This window comes from Paroedura picta, chromosome 1 (genome assembly GCF_049243985.1).
Source record: "Paroedura picta isolate Pp20150507F chromosome 1, Ppicta_v3.0, whole genome shotgun sequence".
Taxonomy (NCBI): Eukaryota; Metazoa; Chordata; class Lepidosauria; order Squamata; family Gekkonidae; genus Paroedura; species Paroedura picta.
This window is the reverse complement of record NC_135369.1, coordinates 30,561,540-30,580,895: the sequence shown is the minus strand read 5'-3', so window position 1 is coordinate 30,580,895 and position 19,356 is coordinate 30,561,540. Positions and strand designations below refer to the sequence as shown.

General features: G+C 49.5%; 1 protein-coding gene across 7 annotated transcripts in view; it reads right to left on the bottom strand.

Moving 5' to 3' along the window:
• Positions 1-19,356, bottom strand: part of HMBOX1 (homeobox containing 1) — a 123,480-nt gene that overhangs the window by 22,979 nt on the left and 81,145 nt on the right. For all 7 annotated transcript variants that reach the window (XM_077331895.1, XM_077331931.1, XM_077331904.1 and 4 more), the window contains 4 exons: positions 14,515-14,625; positions 7,166-7,319; positions 1,840-1,922; positions 53-148 (listed from right to left, as the gene is read on the bottom strand). In XM_077331895.1, the coding sequence (XP_077188010.1) occupies positions 53-148; positions 1,840-1,922; positions 7,166-7,319; positions 14,515-14,625 (444 nt within the window). The remainder of the gene's footprint in view (positions 1-52; positions 149-1,839; positions 1,923-7,165; positions 7,320-14,514; positions 14,626-19,356) is intronic.

Sequence of the window (19,356 nt, the reverse complement as noted above, 5' to 3'; positions counted from 1 at the left end):
AACGCCAGCCCATCCCTCCTGAGAAGTTCGTCAAGGCTGTCTGATACATTACCAATATTGGCTCGTCTCTTGATCTCCTTCCTCCGGTTAGCAAACCAGTTGTACACTTTGAGGGAGGTCACCCGTTCCAAATCGGACAGCTTCTTCCCTGAAAGAAGCAAAAGCAACCTTCCTATTTTGCTCTCTTATGGGAGGGGGGAAGGCGAGGCTCTTCCATCTCATGTGTCCTGGAATAAACGCCTAGTATTTTTTGCACGCATATTAAGAACAAGGGCGAGGTGGCTTGGATGTCAAACCCACACTGAGCCAGCAAGCTCATTGGGTGACTTTGGGCTAGTCTCATTCTCAATTGAACCTCTCTCACTGGGCGGCTGAGAGGACAGAGGGGCGAAAGAGAGAGATGTGGAGTTGAATCCAGACTAAACTGGCAACTCCCACCAATTCCTCCTTCCCACTGCACACACTCCTCCTGCCCTTCCTCCAGGAGCAGCATTTCGTGGAGATGGATGGGCTGCGGAGGAAGACAGGAAAGTTCTGTGCTGCCATTGGAAAGTTTAGCCCAGAACCAACCTACATACTCATAGAATCATAGAATCATAGAGTTGGAAGGGGCCATACAGGCCATCTAGTCCAACCCCCTGCTCAACGCAGGATCAGCCCAAAGCATCCTAAAGCAGCCAAGAAAAGTGTGTATCCAACCTTTGCTTGAAGACTGCCAGTGAGTACTACAGAGGGTATTCAGCTCCAAGCACCTTGAAAGGGGACTATTACAGTCAGACAGAAATAATAAAAACTAGATAAGCTTTATGTAATCACCAAGGTGGGTGGGATAGCAATTTATAACTCCTATTCCACTGCCCCCCTCCAAACTACCCCTCCTGGATTGTGTAACTGCTGAGGGACTTGTCCAGGTTGCACAAACCATCCTTTGTGGTTGGACTGACCACAAGGTCACTTTTTGCTCATTTTCAGATACTTTTATTATTACTATTATTACTATTACTATTATTATTACTATTATTTAATTTATATCCCGCCTCCCCCCGGAGGCTTTGAAAAGTTTTGCTTTCCTGCCCCAAGGGGCCCATCAAATACCCAGAGAACCTTATCTTGTCTGCAGCTGGCCCCCATGGTGCATGTTGTTAGCCCAGTCAATAGAGGGACATGCCTTGTATGTGCACCAGATCCTCAGGGGGTTTTATAGCCACTGGGATCAAGAAACACACCCTAGGGTGGGGCCATGCAGGTGAATGGGTGGGGCTTAAAACCCAATGCATGCTGAGCTCTTGGACGCTTTGCAATGGTGACTGGAGAGCATCTTTTTTACTTGGACCTCATGCGCAGCACAGATTTTTGCTTTAAGCCACAGATATGTAGAATACAGGAGCGCACAAAGAACACTTGCTTGTGTCGGGTTGCTGTTCCTCTAGTGGAATACTCTGATCGGCAGTGGTGCACGAAGGACTTAGGCAGTCCTACTTAACTCTGTCTGCCTGAAACCATTTTTTTAAATGGGAGATGGCAGGGATTGAAATGAGACTTTTGGCACACAGAACATGGGCTCCTGTACACATGAGTATGTGAACTGTACACACGCAAAACTCCTGGGGCCATTTTCACCAATCAAGCTAGCCTTCTTAAAACATATTTGAATAGTTTGCTTTTATTCCTGTCACTGGCGAAGGTTGATCTCTTGCCCCTCGTCTCCCCAACTTCCTGGGAAACAGTGCATACAAATGAAATGTAGCCGGTGACCAGATGAGCACAAGAGACTGTAAAATGGGAGGGACAAACCCACTTGCAGGCCCTTCTGAAAAGCCTTCCAGCCTTTTTCTGTACCTGGCTTTTGAATCACTGCATTACAGGCATTTGCAATTTCTTCCCTCTTGGCTTCATCAGGATATTGATTCTCATTGAAGTAGCTGCGGAGAAACAAAACAAAGTTATTTTGAAGACATCCACCACCACCCTTTCACCAAACCAAGCCTCATGGGAAATTCTGGAGGACCAACACATCACGTTGGAACACAGGATACAGCCTACTTTCTTGTGCTACTGAGACCCAGAAAAGAAAGACAACCCATTTGTCTAACCGTGGTTTAAAAACAAAGACTCCTGCGCTAGGCTTGTTTGCATCTCTCTCCCGTTCCAGAGCTAACAATGCTGAACGTGAAGGCTTCCACAAAGCTAAACTTGAATCACTGTGGACCAAAATGGTTGTTAAAAGCCTGGGCAGCAGACCTGCTTCTAACCCTGCTTGTGAAATGGCACTAAACTACAGCTAGTGAAAACAACGGCACAAACGTAATATTAGCTCTGGGAATACCCCAGCCCAATTTGATCGAATGTTGGCAGGAGCTGACCAACACAGAATGAACAGGTTGATGTGGATCTTAAGTTCCTGATCATGGCACCACAAATGCAAACTCCCTGAGGAGGGAGATGGGCCAACTTTTTCGCTGTGTACTGAGCAGCACCTGTTCAGAATACTCTCAAAGCCTGAAGCCAAAAGTGTGGCCAGTTAAGTCAACAAGTGATCGTCAGCCCCACGCCATCTGTGGCCTCACATCTGGTCTCATTTTGCTTCCCACCTCTCTTACTTTTCTACAGAGAGCCATCTTGGTGTAGTGGTTAGGAGTGCAGACTTCTAATCTGGCGAGCCGGGTTCGATTCTGCGCTCCCCACATGCAGCCAGCTGGGTGACCTTGGGCTCGCCCCAGCACTGATAAAGCCGTTCTGACCAAGCAGTGATATCAGGGCTCTCTCAGCCTCACCCACCTCACAGGGTGTCTGTTGTGAGGAGAGGAAAGAGAAGGTGACTGTAAGCCGCTTTGAGCCTCCTTCGGGTAGAGAAAAGCGGCATATAAGAACCGACTCTTCTTCTTCTTCTTCTACAGGTCTGGCATGCATCTGCATCAGACAGAAGGGGGATGGACATTCCCACCATCCACCCTCCTATTGCACCCCAAAAACATCCCCTCCAAGTGCTGACCTGCAGGAAAACCCCACAAAAAGCAGCTTGAAAGGGAGGATAGGCTTTCAAGTAGTGGGGTGGAATCAGCAAGATTCTACCCTCATCCATCCACGGAAATCTTCCATGGGATCCAACCTATGCATCCTCTCTTGCCCCTTGTCTCCAAGGGAAGTTTTCTCCTAGCCCGCTTTCTCTCCGTCAATCTGTTCCTCTGTTTCAGGGTTCCTCTGAGGTTTCCTGCTACTTCCTCCATCCATTTACCCCTGGGGTGCTTCCTTCTGATCTCAGTGCCAACTCTGGCCCCCTCACCTCTATCCATCCCAAAGTATAGCAATCCCCACACCGTCTGCAGCTCTTTGCAGCCCATCTGACCTTTCACGTCCCTCACTGGCAACATACTGTTTGTCAGCACTGCAGTGCAACAAGACGACCCCACATTCCAGCCACAGTGGAGACGGCAGGGAAGGAGTGGGGCTCAAAAGCCATGGGCAGCTGTCAGATCACAGCACAGATACACGGAGGCGGAAGTCACCCTCACTCGCCAACACCGTTCCAGCGACTGCTGTGCTCCGGACGATTTGAAAAAGCACAAAGCAAGGAAATGAAGAACAAAAGCGAATCATCGCAAAGGCCCTGGGATAAACCTCCAGCAGCCGCAATTTGTGCCTTCGGAGACAAAAGGCAGCCGTCAGCACAGAAATGGCTGATAGGGGAGGGAATCAAATGATCTCTTTTGTGCAGAGTGACAGGAAAGAATTAAAATGAAAAGTGGCCGGGGGGCGGGGGGGGGGAGGAAGAATGTGCAGGGATGGTAAAAAGACTGAAATATCCTTGAAGCAGTTTCATTGCAACGATGCTGCCGAGGCCTAGAAATATTGCCGACTCGGAAAAATCTGCACCATCAGGGATAATGCGAGCAGAGCGGCAAGAAAGCACACCTTGGGTTATGGCTCTAGAGCGATAATCTCCTCTCCCTGGACAAAAGGTTGCCATTGGGCAGAGCTTCCTTTATCTCAGATGACGTGAGCTGTGCCCCATGCCAAGACCATCAATTATGCACGGGCAAAATTCTATGCAGAATCTGTCCGGTTTCATTTTTTAAAATCTCTTTGGTTTGTTAAAACAGACATGTTTCTAGTCCATACAGAGGCAGGCGTGATCACCGGCAGCCAGCAGCCCCACCAACCCTCTTCCTGGGCAATGCCATTCTCAGTCTTTCTAGTGTTATTCTACCTATGCTCCTGCACACATCTCTATTCACTCTTCTTCCTCTATGTTGTCCAACATAGGCCAGTGCTGGCAATCCAGAAAGATAGTTTACTGGAACCCCGGCACAAAAAAGGCATTTGTATGATGTCTCTCCCTGCTGTGCTAATCCTCGCATGCTGGTGGTGCATGGGGTATACTGCTCAGAAGGAGCATTATTTCCATTAAGCCAGGACATCCTGTTGTTTACAAAGAGGGAGTCAAGTCTTTCTGCAGGGCGGTCAGAAAACCGTGGCTGGGCTGGGGGGAGAGGAGCAGATCTTCACCTTATGATGTTGACGTGAAAATAGAAATCCTTTTGAAGCAGCCCTGTAGATACAAAATATCACCGCCTAGCATCTCCTTAGGTCAAGAGGAAGTACCAGATTCAAACTCCAGCAAACCCAGTGCAATGTAACAATTCACGATGTGCTGAGGTCTTGGAAGGTCTGGGTTCCAATCCGCCCTCTGCCATGAAACTCACTGGCAGTGCAATCCTGAGCAGAGTTACACCTTTCTAAATCCACTGCCGTCAAGTGGATTAGTAAGATGTAACTCTGCTTTGGATCGCCCTGTGTGTAATCTTAGCCCAGCTCTTTCAGCCTAACCTACATCACAGGGCTGCTGTGAGAATGAAAGGGAGGGAGAATTGTGTATGCTGCCCCCTGGAGGATGGGAGGGATAAAAGTCTGAGCAATAACTGTTCTGCTATGGATTCTGTGGGCAGCTTTAGGCAAACCTCTCTCTGAGCCTCAAGCCTCCCCCCACAGCTGCAATACTTTCCTACCTTACTAGGACTGCAACAGTAAGCCGACGTATGCAAACATATTCTAGTGCTGTGTAAAGACCAAGTATTGTTATTACCGTTCACCCCAAATTCTTCCTTTGTCCACATATAAACCGAGGTGAAGAGGTTTAGCCACTGTGGCAGGTTTCCCACAGGATGGGAATTTGCTGAACTCTTCAGACAGAGGAGCGCTAGGCTCCTGTCCTGGCACCTGTGGGCATCCTAGATTTCTTTTTCCTTCCTAAGGCTGTGCTAGAGTGGACAGAGGACAAGTGAGGCAGCGGCCTTTCGCAAAACTAACTGGGACAACAATTTAGGAGTGTGTGTGTGTGTGTGTGTAGGGGGATATCTACCCTCCACTCTTTAAACTCCTCCATTAGGGAAAATAGGACACACAAGATAATTGTGTCTATTGCAGAGATTCTGGTTTAAGTCTGGCCTGTGCCACTTATGATTGTAGCTCACTAGGCACATACGGTGGCCTGCTAAGATGCATGACAACCCTGATCCAAGTTTGCAGGCAACAAAAGCAGGGTATCTATGATGTCCCTACTGGGCCACCATAGACAGCTGAGCATCTCAGTGGAGATCAAGTCGCAAAACGTTTCCCAGTGGCTCAGGAAGGTGGAGTAGGATTTCGGTGATCTCCTGACCCTTCCTCCTGGCCTCCAGGAAGGCACATCCAGACTTCCCTTTGACCCCACTACCATGCTCTGCAATAGAGGGTTTGCCCTGACTGTCACCGTGCCATTGTGGCACTCTCTCTGCTGACTTTCAATCCACAAAGGAAGTTGCTCCTGATCCTTTGGAAGCAAAAAGGAAGGAACTGCTGGCAACTGGGCAGCCCTGCCTGAAAAAAAAATGTGCCCTCTGCAGCAAGGTACGGTTGTTGGGTGTTGTGCAGGGGATGCAGCGGCAGATTCCGTTAACGCACAAAGAACACACACAACTAAATAGGGAGGCGGTGCCACACTGACACACTTCCGGGGCTACTGTCTTGAAAATCTAAGCAGTTGCAAAAGAGTGGCAAACCCAGCGAGCAGACTGAGCATGCGGAACATGGTGGCATCAGACTGTCTACTGAGGGGAGAGAGCGGATTGGCTTCCGTGCCTGAAACTTAGTTTACAGCTGAAGCACCACCCATGAGGACAGCTGTGCTGTATGCCTAAGCCGCCGCAGAAGACAACAGCCCTGGCGGGGAACGTTAGGCTGTTCTGAGAAGCAAAGCCGACTGGCGAGGGCAGGGGTGTCCCTGCCAGTCAAGGGGGGAGGATGCCAGAGCCACAAGCAGGGCAAAGGAGCTCGCACTGCAGTGATCTGGACCGCACCCAGTCTGCAGTTTAAATATAGATACTGACTTGCAGGAGATGCTGCTGCTGCTGCTTCTCTGTACCCTTCAGATCGTAAATATTCCAAAGGAAATTTTGAGGAGGAGGGAGGAGGCAGGTGGAAACGAGAGCTACTGAAGCTATTAACAAGAACCAAAAATGTTCCTGACAGACAAAGTGTACTGGGAAATATCCCAGCCCTCCCTCCCCCCCACCACGCAACAGAGGAAGGAGGACTGAATGACAAGTGGCTACAGATTCTTAAACCTACAATACTCATCTCTCATCCAGCAAGCTGACCAGACGGGTCCCCAGGAATGATGCAAAACTGGAGGCCCCACAGAGGAAGTCTATTGCTTTGGATGCTGCCACTCTGTCCTGCTAACATGGGTGCTTCCCCCAGTGCAGGGAGTCTTACCCTTGCCGTAAGGGGTCCAAGCACCAGGCACGGGGAGCGTTGCCCTTAGCAGAATGGCATTCAACCTGTGATGCTCCTTCTGATCCCGAGCTAAACTTTCCCTCCAGGAGCTCCTTAAGGGCCTCTTCACCACCAACAGAAACCTTCCACACCTGGAAACAAACCCGCTTTAGCTCTGCCCCCATATCTGCCCAAGCAGCTCAATGCAGGATAGAAGGCTCATTCCGAGGCACTGTGCATTCCAGACTGACTGATGCTGTCACCTTCCCACAATGTATTCACAGGGGATTGAGAATCATTGGTTCGGACAGTGTCGAGGACAAGGGAAGACGTGTCTCTTTACAGTCTCGAAGATGGTCAGACTCAGAGCTCTCCAGAGACTTAATTCATCAAGCCCTGGGCAGTCCCATACCTTTCCATGACAGCCAAGCACTCTTTTCGCCAGGTGAACCGACTGCCCCGCCGTAGCCGGAAAGTCCCAGAGGTAGCCGTGACTGGAGGAGGCGTCTGCCTCCATTCTGGTTCTTCTACTGGGATCGGGGCTGGCCTCATGCTTAACGTGGCCCCTGGAAAAAAATAAAACCCAGAAGATAAAGCAATTCTTAATGAATTGAGCCCTCTGCTCCTCTGCTTAGCTTTGCTGATGACACGGGAACAATCCCCCGTAGGAAAGGAATTTATCTCTGCTGTAATTAAGATTGAGATAATCTGCAGTAGACAAAAATTCCCAAACAACAGAGGAGACAGAAGACAGGTGCTGCTGACCCTGTCATCGAGACAGCTACATTGCTGAGAAAAGCTACCTCTCTGGGAACCTTTGGCTATCATCGGGCCTACCGATATCTACCCCCCCCCTCCTAAATCTAATGTCAAACCAGGGCTGCTACAAACATCACCAAGTTCTGAACCAGAAGGCACTTCCTCAGAGCTCAGAGAAGACCATGCACAAACATCATGTTGACACAGATCCCAGGGACCAGCTAACTGCCCATTCATATGAGAGACATCGAGAGGCAGGGAAGGCAAAACGCTCCAGGACACCCAAAGGGCTTGCCATGACAATGTCAGTCCTCTCTGCAAAGACTCTAGGACCAGGATCGATTGATTGATTTAGATTTATATCCCGCCACTCTCTGAAGACTCGTGGCAGGTGACACGAAAACAATTAAAAACCCCATTAAAATCAATCATAAATCCCCAGTACCATTAAAACTCATAAAGACCCATAAAACGGTAGCATAATCCCCAATCCTTCCCCAAACTACAGTCAGCCATCACAGGTACAGGATCGCAGAGTGGAATAGCATTGGCCAGAGGAGGGGCCCTAGCTGGAACCCAGCCTCAACCAAAGACCTGGCAGAAGAGCTCTGTTTTACAGGCCCTGCGGAACTGAGACAGCTCTGTCAGGGCCCTCAGCTTTTCCGGGAGCTCATTTCACCAGGTTGGGGCCAGGACCGAAAAAGCCCTGGCCCGGGTTAAGGACAGGCGTGCCATTAGCCCTCTGGGGTGTCTCCCCCATTCCTGTTTACACAATTATCCCTATGTATAGCAACTGCCGAAAGTGCAGAAGGATATGCCACTATCAACGGTCAGACGGAGAAAGGAGATCCCAAGTAACTGACTCATATTTCACATCTACCCACACAGACACACTCCTGACAAGCTGAGACCTGTGAACATTCAAAGACATTTTTCCTCGCTTCTTGAGCCCGTAATGCATTCATTCCCTCCCACAGCTTCATTCATACTAGACCCACGATCCATTCACAAGGCTACCATATATGCACGCCACCCATTTGTAAAAACAGTCTCGAGAATGCTCTCTTCTCCCTTTCTGCATCCCCTTCCTGCTTCCGGCCCATCATGATTCCTGCAGCCAGCAGGTAGGCATTTTATTTACGTTTTCTTTCCTGAGAAGTTGGAATGTTCCTAAATGTTCCACAACACCTCGACTGCTGAGCCAATGGCTAGGAAGATTTCATTTCAGCATCATTAAACTGGAGCTCTTGCAACCAATAGCTAAAAAGCTTTCAAAGGCAATGACTACAATCCGCATTAAACTAAATTGGGGGCGGGGGAGAACAAACCCTGGGTAATCTGATCTGAGGGACATATTTTGCAAAACCGCTACTTTTGCAAATAACGTGTTCTAAGCTATAATTTGATACTTGCGGAGCACATGCTTTTCATGTACAAATTCCCAGCAGGCAGATGGGTTAATGATCTGAGTCAGGGCAAAGCAGCTTCATATCTCCTAATTGCACTTGGGGTGTTACAGATATGAAGCAGTTAACCTGGAAGGCTCCTCTGAAATAGAGTCAGGGTTTCCTTCAAGGAAGAACAAGCTCCCCAAGATAGGCACAGTGTCCCAAAATCACACTATCCAGCCCCGAAAGGCAGAGAGAGGGAAGGGGGAGGCCCAGGGCGGACCCAAGAAAGACAGCGGCTGAACTGCAGGCAGGAGGGCTAAGCAAAGCAGGCCCACAGGGAGATTTAGATGCATGGAGGGGAAATGGCCAGCCTTCATCCTCCTTCCTGAGGTAGGGGACGTAGGGCAGAGGGTGGCTTCCCACCTCCCTAAGGAGTGCACGGTGAAGAAAGTGGGTGGCTTGGGTCTCTAGGTGTGAGCCCTGGCCTGAAAGTTTCACCTGTGGCGAGGGTAGAGCAACAAAATGCAGTTGCTGAAGGACTTTGGCCAAGGGACCTGGGCTTGTGGGCCTGGTGCCTTAACCAGAGGGAAAAACCCAGGCAGATGCGGTACTCAAAGAGCCCCAGGTTAATTAAGAGTCTTGGTCCCGGTTGTAATTGGTGAGGCTGAAGTGATACCCATGTGGGAATGGAAGCCACCAACTGATGTCCAGCAAGAGACCAATTCTTGGGAGACCTCTTCAAACTCAACTTCAAAGGAGCCTGCAAGGAGAATGAATTTCTGCACTGCTTAGTATCTAGGTAGCAGAAGCAAAGCAATTCTGTAATTATTAATAGATGCTTTTTGAGATAAAAGGAGAGAGGGGGAAATCTATACATTTTTTTCTACCAAGAGTTTGCTTTCATGTAGATCACTTATTGACAGGAGTGTTTTCAGAATGTGAAAGATTCTTTCCCTACCCCACCCTCAGCTCAGGGTCAGCAGTGTCCCTGCAAACAGCTGAGGAGTTAGCTTGCATCCCTTCCTCACCCGAAGGCTTGGGTCCAACGCTTGATGACTATCAGGGCAAAGCCACCTTAAAGTGATGACCGGCACACCCAAACTGATGTCACCATCTATACGTCACATCTGCAGGCAGAGCAGAGCTCTCAGCGACGGCCCCACTACCATGAAACTCCTTTCTCCTGGAAGCCTGCCCGTGCATTTCCCAGGGGCTAGGGTAATCAATTCTCTCTGGAGTGGCATTCAATGCCCACTATATTACCTTCATGTTATGTTCCTGAACCTTCAAGACAGAGGTGCAAACATAAATTGTCGTGATGTGGGACCGCCCCGTGGTAATTACCCTGAGGCAGGATTGCCTGCCCAAAGAAGCTTCTGGTTCTAATTCTGAGGAGGAATTTCCCATTGATTACTTGGTGTGCAGCGGGAGGGGAGGGCGTGGTTGCACACTGTTCCTCTTGTCCTGGAAGCTGCAGACTTTTAGGATGAGTGACCTAGACCAGGGGTAGTCAACCTGTGGTCCTCCAGATGTCCATGGATTACAATTCCCATGAGCCCCTGCCAGCATTTGCAGGTTGACTACCTAGACCACTGAAGATTTAGATGTTCCAGCACATCTCAACCTCCCAGTGACTGCTGGGAAGAGAGACCAACTGACTGGGTGCTGGGACAGCCATGCAACAGAGTTCCTTGTTCTCTTTCGGGTAGGGAAACGGCCCTGAAGGCCTGCCGTATTTCGTCAAAGAGATTTAAACCCCACACTAATCTGAATGCTTTTTTTTTTTTTTTTGCTTTTGAGGAAGTTTCCAACAGACCTAGTTGAAACAGCAAGACAATAATCAATAAAAACAGAGATAAACAGAAAGCAAAACAAACAAGCAAAGAAAACCCAATCAGCGACAAAATCAATGACACAGCCAATACAATTCTATCTCCCAGCAGAACAAGAGTGACAGTAAAAATGTGGTGCTGAAGGCATCGGAAAGACTGAGGCATAAAATTCAGCATCCTGAACATATGAGCTTCCTTTTTTAAAAGGTATGTTTCTCGTCTTTGTGGACAATGGGTCAATGGACAATGTACGGTAAATTCTCCAAAACTGAGTAAACCTGAACTCTCTTAAATTCAAAGGGTTTTGCTGGGATCGTTTTGCACTTTAAATAAAATCACCATCACACCCACACAGCGCTGGCAGGTTGATTAGTTCTACGCTTTGGGCCAAGAATATGAGAATGCAATTAATTTCCTCCCAGGCCCTGAAAAGAACTTTTTCTAGCCGGGCGGACTCCGGTCTGATTTACACCTGCAGGAGGATGAGGTGGAAGAATTCTGAGGGGCCAGAATGGACGGCACCACTTGAATTGCCAGTGGCAGATCCAAGTTTGGAATTCCGGTTTCCTTTTTAAAATCCCATGCAATCAGAAAATCAGTAGCACCCTCCACACTTGGCTTGCTGTGCTGGCTTTCTAGCTGCGTGGAGCATAAAATACACGAGAGCACTCCACACATGAAGCTGCCTTCCAGTGGATTCAAGTACAACGATATAGGCTAGATATCAGGAAAAAAAATTCTCAGTCAGAGTAGTTCAGCAGTGGAATAGGCTGCCTAAGGAGGTGGTGAGCTCCCCCTCACTGGCAATCTTCAAGCAAAGGTTGGATACACACTTTTCTTGGATGCTTTAGGATGCTTAGGGCTAATCCTGTGTTGAGCAGGGGGTTGGACTAGATGGCCTGTATGGCCCCTTCCAACTCTATGATTCTATGATTCTATGGATCAGAACCTGGGCCCACCAAGGTCAGTATTGTCTCTTCAGGCAGGCAGTGTCCCTCCAGGACCCCAGGAAGAGGTCTTTCATATCACCTCTCAGCTGGGCCTTCGTAACCGGAGATGCCCTCAGGGGCTGAACCTGGGACCTCCCGCATGCCAAGCAGACGCACTACCACTGAGCCACAGCCTCTCCACCTGCAGTCCTTTCTGCCACCTGAGCATTTTACTTCCTCGTTCCCTCACATGTGCCAGTCGGCTGGGAGTGCGGCTTGTCTTGCAACTTGTGGAGCTCAGAGGGAACCTGGCTTGAGGAGATCTTCCTCAGGATCTGGGATCAAATGCATCCCAGAAAAGGGGGTGGTGGTCAAAAAGAGAATTCCCCAATGCTGTTATCCCCTTCGCCAGTTTGGTGTAGTGATTAGGAGTGTGGACTTCTAATCTGGCATGCTGGGTTCGATTCTGCATTCCCCTATATGCAGCCAGCTGGATGACCTTGGGCTCTCCACAGCACTGATAAAACTGTTCTGACCGAGCAGGAATATCAGGGCTCTCTCAGCCTCACCCACCTCACAGGGTGTCTGTTGTGGGGAGAGGAAAGGGAAGGCGACTGTAAGCCACTTTGTGCCTCCTTCGGGTAGGGAAAAGCAGCATATAAGAACCAACTCTTCTCCTTCTTCTTCACCAACTAGACTGTCAGCACCCCACGCCTCAAGCCAAAGGAGTATCTGAGCCTGCTTGAATCTGCTACAGCTCCAATAAAGAGACGGAGAGCGCTGCCAAGGTGACTTGCTCACTCATCCTCTCGCGCTGGTGGGCAACCTTTTTGCCAGCCAGACCAATCGAGCCAGCCCTAATGAATTAATACTTTTGATGTCACAGTGTGGGCAGGCTGAGATTTCTCAGGGTGACCCTAGTGTCTACCAATGCTCAGGTCTGAGCCCAAAGCTTACACTACTCAGAAGGGCTGCTGGGAGCTTTAAAGACAGCCCAGGATGAGGATTAGACAAACATCTATATGACAAGTGAAGACCTGTGATGCTGGTGAGGGGGATTCTCTTCCTCCTCTGACCTTTATGTTCTTTCATCGCTGTTATCAGGCCCAGTATATCTCCCAGCCTCTACTGCTGAGCTAGCTGAGGCTTCCCCCCTCTCACCCCCAGCAGGCCCCACATGCTTCCCAACCTTCTGTGCTTCTCCCCCGTTCCAGTTCCAGCTGCCTAGTCTCTGACCTCTAAGTCTTCTCCCCTGCCTGCACATGTCTGTCTGTCTGTCTACTGTCGCTCATCCAACGGCCTCGCAGCGGTTCATACAATTTAAACAATAAAACAATAAAGGTAAAGGTAAAGGTATCCCCTGTGCAAGCACCGAGTCATGTCTGACCCTTGGGGTGACGCCCTCTAGCGTTTTCATGGCAGACTCAATACGGGGTGGTTTGCCAGTGCCTTCCCCAGTCATTACCGTTTACCCCCCAGCAAGCTGGGTACTCATTTTACCGACCTCGGAAGGATGGAAGGCTGAGTCAACCTTGAGCCGGCTGCTGGGATTGAATTCCCAGCCTTATGGGCAAAGCTGTCAGATGGCTGCCTTACCACTCTGCGCCACAAGAGGCTCATATAATAAAACAATAAATCCCCATAAAAACAACAATACAAGATGGATTGCTCGGTATATCCAATCCCCTCCCTCCCCCATTCAACCGGAGGGTCGCATTTTCTTTTGCTGGGAGCAAGGGGCCAGATCTAGGCAAATCTACCAGCTTATCTCACCACCACCAGGCTGAGACAGAGGCTGGGAACTGCACAGGGGCCAAGGATCCTGCCCACCACGGCTAGTTCCACCAAGGTTTCCTTCGCCCTCAACAATGAAAACAACATCAGCAAGCCCCAAACTGCTCCCAGCCTCCACTGCCAGCCCACCAAGGCTTCCTGCCCCCCCAACTTTATTCCCATCACCTGACAGAGGAGGAGAAGACTTGCTCCTACCCTCCTCTACTGTGGTGCACCAAGACGGCACGTCTAAATTCATCTGTAGTGCCCAAAACTGAACACAGTACTCCAAGTGAGGCTGAACCAGAGCAGAGTAAAGTGGTACCATCACCTCCCGTGATCTGGACACGATATCCCATTTGATACAGCCCAAAATCCCGTTTGCCTCTTTAGCCACCGAGTCACACTGCTGACTCGTGTCCAATGTATGATCCGCCAAGTCTCCTAAATCCTTTTTGCACATACTACTGCCAAAGATTCATCCCTTTCAAAACAAAACAAAAAGCAAAAGCAAAAAGCTATACAACGGAAATAGCTGGACAGTAGCCAGTACTCTGAGTAGAACCACATTATCCAGAGGAAATACCTACCTCTTTCTCCTTCTCCTGCAAGGGGCACTGTTCTTTAAACCACACCCTTTGGGCCAGTGTGAAACAAAGGAATAGCGCCACCTGCTGACTGTTAAACAAGTTACCTGAGAATGCTATTCAGCCCACTTGATGTTGCTCTGCTCCTTTCAATCGGACTCAGGTACGAACACAGGGTGTGCACTGCTTAACTTGGATGACCATTCAGCCCCCAGGCAACTGGTGCCGCACTAACACTATTATGACATTTCCTCTGTTTCAAAACAATTATTGTAAAATGCAGCCCCTTCTGTAGGCTGGCCTCATCCTTTCCATTGTCCACTGCAATCTCTCCTCATCCCGCCAACCATCCCTTCCCAAGGATGAACTTGGCCCACATCCCCGGACCAACCAACGCACAATGAAGCGGGCCGACAAGACTCACAGCTGCCGGACACAAGACTTGGTTTGGGGGGAACCGGGAGGCATGTCTGGATTTTGGTTTGTTTACCGGGGTTTGTCTTCTCGAGCTGGTACCATCGGTAAAAGGCCCTTTTCTTTTGCTCGCTCAGGTCTGATCCCTGCTGCAACAGCCAGTGGGAGATCCGGCTCTGACTGATACCTGCGGGAGAGACAGAGAGTGAGATGCAACAGCGTGAACGAAAGGCCCGGGCGGAGGTGCTGAAATTGCCGGCCAGGGCTGGGTGAGTCGTGGGCATCTGCCTGACAGCTGGGGCCGGATACGACAGCCTGAAATATCCAGTTTTATTTAGAACAGACAAAGAAAGAAACGATCTGGTTTTTAGCTTAAAAATGAGCAAGGCCAACTCAGAAGAAAGAGGAAGCCCAGCTCAGCCTTGGCATGCCTTCCTGGGAACATGTAGCTAGAAGGGACCCAGAGGCCAGTCCTGGAGGCAGACCACTCACCCAGGCAACCCAGAGAATAAATTATGCCACTTGGTGATCTACAAGGCTCCTTCCCCCTGCAGTCCACAACCATGGGCAATCCGACACACCCTCTCTCTTTTCCCCCTTGCTGTTGGCTGTGGTTCCGTGGTAGGACATCTATATTACATGCAGAGGGTCCCAGGTTCAATTCCTGGCATCTCCGCTAAAGATTAAGTTAGCAGTCGATATGAAACCCTATTGTCAGTCAGAGAAGACAACACTGACCTAGATAAATGAAGGGTTTGCTGAAGCATAAGGCACCTTTGTGAGTTCCTGTCATATCCACCACCATCAGGTCTTTCAAAGTCTAGATCAGTGGTCCCCAACCTGCGGGCCGCGGCCCGGCGCCGGGCCGCGAGGGCCATGGCGCCGGGCCGCAGCTCCCTCTCCCCGCCCCCCCCGCAGTAAAAAACTTCCCAGGCCGCAAGCTTGCGGCCCGGGAAGCTACTTACTGCGGGAGGGCGGGGAGAAGGAATCGGGACCGGGCTGCGCCCGCGCGGCCCGATCCGCGGGTGCGGCCCTATCTGCGGGCGTGGCTCGCGGGCGCGGCTTCCGGGCGCGGCTCGATACGCGGGCATGGCCCGCGGGCGCGGCCAGAAGCGTGGGCGTGGCCCGCGCGGGCGCGGTCCCCGCAGGCGCGGTCCGAAGCCCTGCCGGTCCCCAGCCTAATAAAGGTTGGGGACCACTGGTCTAGATCTTGGAAGCAGATTGTTAAAGAGCTCACAATCTCACACTGGCAGCAGTGTGGGGGAATGGAACAGAGCACATGTGCAAGCGTGACAACTAGCCAGCCTTGTGCCAATCATAGAGATGCTTGTGACATCTCAGTGGGGCCAGAGCCACCTCCTTGCAGGCTCCCCTCCCAATCTGTGCAACCCACTGCTCCTGGAGGAAATGGGATATTTTCCATAAATAATGCAAAAAGGCCTGGGGGGGGGCAGTTTTATACAAAGAGGAGTATAATTCCCACTCACAAAACAGCTAAACGTGTTAATGGGGACTTTGTTAGAACTAGTGGATTGTTCTGCCCCAGTTCTGCAGGATGAGGCAGGTGACAGGTCTACCAGTAGGGCTAGGTTCTGGAGCCACCCTTTCAAGCAATCAGAACTTCTCTTTGCATGTTTGCTTTCTCCTCCTCTGCTTCTCTTTCTCTCTCATTACCATTGGCTGCCATGCTCTGATGTCACAGTGGGCTCAGGAGAGTAACCAATGGTTCTAGCTGCCCCTGTTCTGCCTGCTCTGATGTCACAGAAATGCTGGGCTGCCTTGGCCCAAAACACCTCTGAGCTTTGGGAATTAACAAGAATTCTGAGATCTATGAACATCCGGAATAGAATTAAAACCCCTCACCTACAGCAGCACACCAAGGGTGACAGCCGGAAGATGCAGATCAATTGATGATGCTTGCTAATTATAATACAATAGATTTTATCCTGATTGCAGAGTCTGAACTTATTCCTGAGGGAGAGGCACAGAGTGCTCATAGGGCCATATTACAAAAAATGCCAGCCATTTTCATAAACGGCTGTGAGTTCTGGAGTGGAAGAGACCGAATTTTCAGATGGCAGTATTATGATTAATTGCTCTGACTGCCTGCAAAGACAGACAACGGTGGTGCTGGTGCGGGTGCAGAGAGAAGGCTTATAAGACATTAGAAACACGTCCACCAGGAAATGGGATGACTCACTCGGCCATTCATTTTGCACTGGTCAAAACGAGTTGGGCGCACATGCGTACTGCCTGATAGTAAACAGTCGCTATTAAAGCCGGGATAGATCAGAAACGCCACCCGGGAGAGGAGGGGGAAATGGCCATATCTTTAACAAGATCACAAGTATCACGTTAAAAAAAAAAGAAAAGAAAAAGAAGCAGGAAATCATTTTCCTAGACACCGACAGTCTTTTTGAGGATTGAAGCAAAAGTGCATTTCTGTCGGAGGGGTTCAGCCCTGATTTCAAGAGAGGAGGTTGCCACGATCACTTTAATCCACACTTGAGCATTTCTGAGATCCAGATCCAAGCAGGTGGATAACTATGTCAGTGAGTGAGAGCTTCTGGTCACGATATCAGGATCCGTTTCGCTGAGGGCAGCATTTCCCCTTGGTGTCAGGCAAAGGCTCTGTGAACAGGGAGGCAGCCCTGCTCTTGGCAGGACAGATCTGCGAGATCCAAGCTAATTGCGGGGAAGAATCGAGCATGCCTCTCTGGATCTCAAGTCAGCTGTAACATTTTATCTGTCCAGCTGCAGATTATAAAAAGACGTCCTCTAAAATACTCTTTTTTGCTTCCAGAACACTTTCAGGGTCAGTCACAGAGATCCCCCCCCCCTCCCCGCCACACGCCCGCAGCATTCCTTCTGTCCTCATGTTTTTCCCCCATCTCACCTCTAGAGGGAGTGAGCATTTAAAAGGAAGAGTCAAATTAAGACAGGATGCTCAGCACAAACTATTCTTAGCTCTGGTTAGTCTCCTTATCTCTTTATTATTTATACCACACCCAGCCCATCAGCATCTTATTTATCTTACTGCAGAAACCTTCAGTTTCTATAAAAAGCAGCTTCCATATTTTGGGCTACCGCTTATCAGCAGCTGCTTTTTCTAGAATTAACACAGGATATATATACAATACAATAGATTTAGGAGATTATATATAATTAAAAGGCAGCATCTCCGGTCTTTTAAAATCCTACTTCGCTGCACTGCATCCTTTGAGGGGAAAACATACCATTTCCGTATCAGTTACATTGTTTTAAACCCATTTAAGAGAAAGCCAGCCTGATGGGGCAGGGGTAGCCAAACTGTGGCCCTCCAGATGTCCAGTGAATGCAGGTGACAGGTCTACCAGTAGGGCTAGTGACAGGTCTACCAGTAGCGAACGCTGGCAGGGGCTCATGGGAATTGTAGTCCATGGACATCTGGAGGGCCGCAGTTTGACCACCCCTGCAATGGCGTATGCAGAGAGCCCCGCAGTTTAGCCATCCCTGATTCAGAAGGCCAGACAGTGGGGATCTGGATTCAAGTCCCCGCTTAATACTAAAGCTCACTTGGCAACCTTGAACCAGTCATTCCCTCCCAGCCTAGCCTACCTCAACGGGAAGAACATGCATGTTACCTTGAAGCGCTTGGACAAAATGAATGAATACTGTGCTGTCAAAGTTACAAGAAATTCATGGCAACCCCAACCATGTTCAAGGCAAGAGATGAGCAAAGGAGGTTGACCGTTGCCTTCCATCGCGTAGCAACCCAAGTCTTCCTTGATGGTCTCCCAGTTCAAGTAATCAATTGTGGCCGACCAAGTTCGGACGAGCTGGAGCTAAGCTAGGCTCTCTGGACTGCTCTTGGATAAAGGTTAGGGAAAACTGTTACAGGCCTACAGATAACCACGCCTAGGAGCACAATTATCCTCTTGCTGCCATTCTGTAATAGCGTCCCATGGTCCAAATGGGTATAAACACCAGGGCAGTGGAGACCACTATGGCTAAGGCAAGAAGGGTGCATCATTCACACCAAAGAGACCTGATGATCACCTTACATAAAGGTCTTTGAAAGGCTCTCACAAAACTATTAAAATGTGTGCCATCATTAATAGTTAGAGGGGGAAAGGGAGAGCTTCTTCCATCCAGAGCAAGCGTAGTGCAGTGGTTAGACTAGGGTTTGGAAGACCTGGGTTTAAATCTCCACTCCTCCATGGAAATCTGCTAGATCAAGGATAGTCAACCTGTGGTCCTCCAGATGTTCATGGACTACAATTCCCACGAGCCCCTGCCAGCATTCGCTGGCAGGGGCTCATGGGAATTGTAGTCCATGAACATCTGGAGGACCACAGGTTGGCTACCCCTGTGCTAGATGACCTTGGGGCCGCTCAGATTTTCTGAGCTGAACCTAGACAGTTTATCATTACGAGAGGAAAACGGAGGTGGGAAGAATGACATTGAAGACTCTTTGGGTCCCATTAAGAAACAAAGCAGGGTATAAAAACCCAAACAAATCTCTCTTCCATTCTCACTGTTTATCCCACCCTTCGTCCAAGGAGCTCAGGGTTCCCACACCCTCCATTTTATCCTATGAAGCAGATGAGGTTAAGAAACATTGGTCCAAGATTGCCCAGTGGGCTTCATGGCTGAGTGAGAACACAGATCTCCTGAATCCTCCTAGCCCGGCTTGCTAACTATTCAACTACTTGGCTCTCCAAAGGATATCTTTATCCTTCACTTCCTTGATGGTCTCCCCCCACCCACCAGCCTCCTTTGGGAAAGGAGAAACACGACACAGTGATAACTCCCTTGTAACTTAAGGCACAAACACAGATACCTGTCCAGACCTAAGCCTGACAACACCTGCCCTGCTTCATTTTCAGATATTTGTGAAAATCATACTGTGAAATGAACTGCACTCTATGTGTTATTT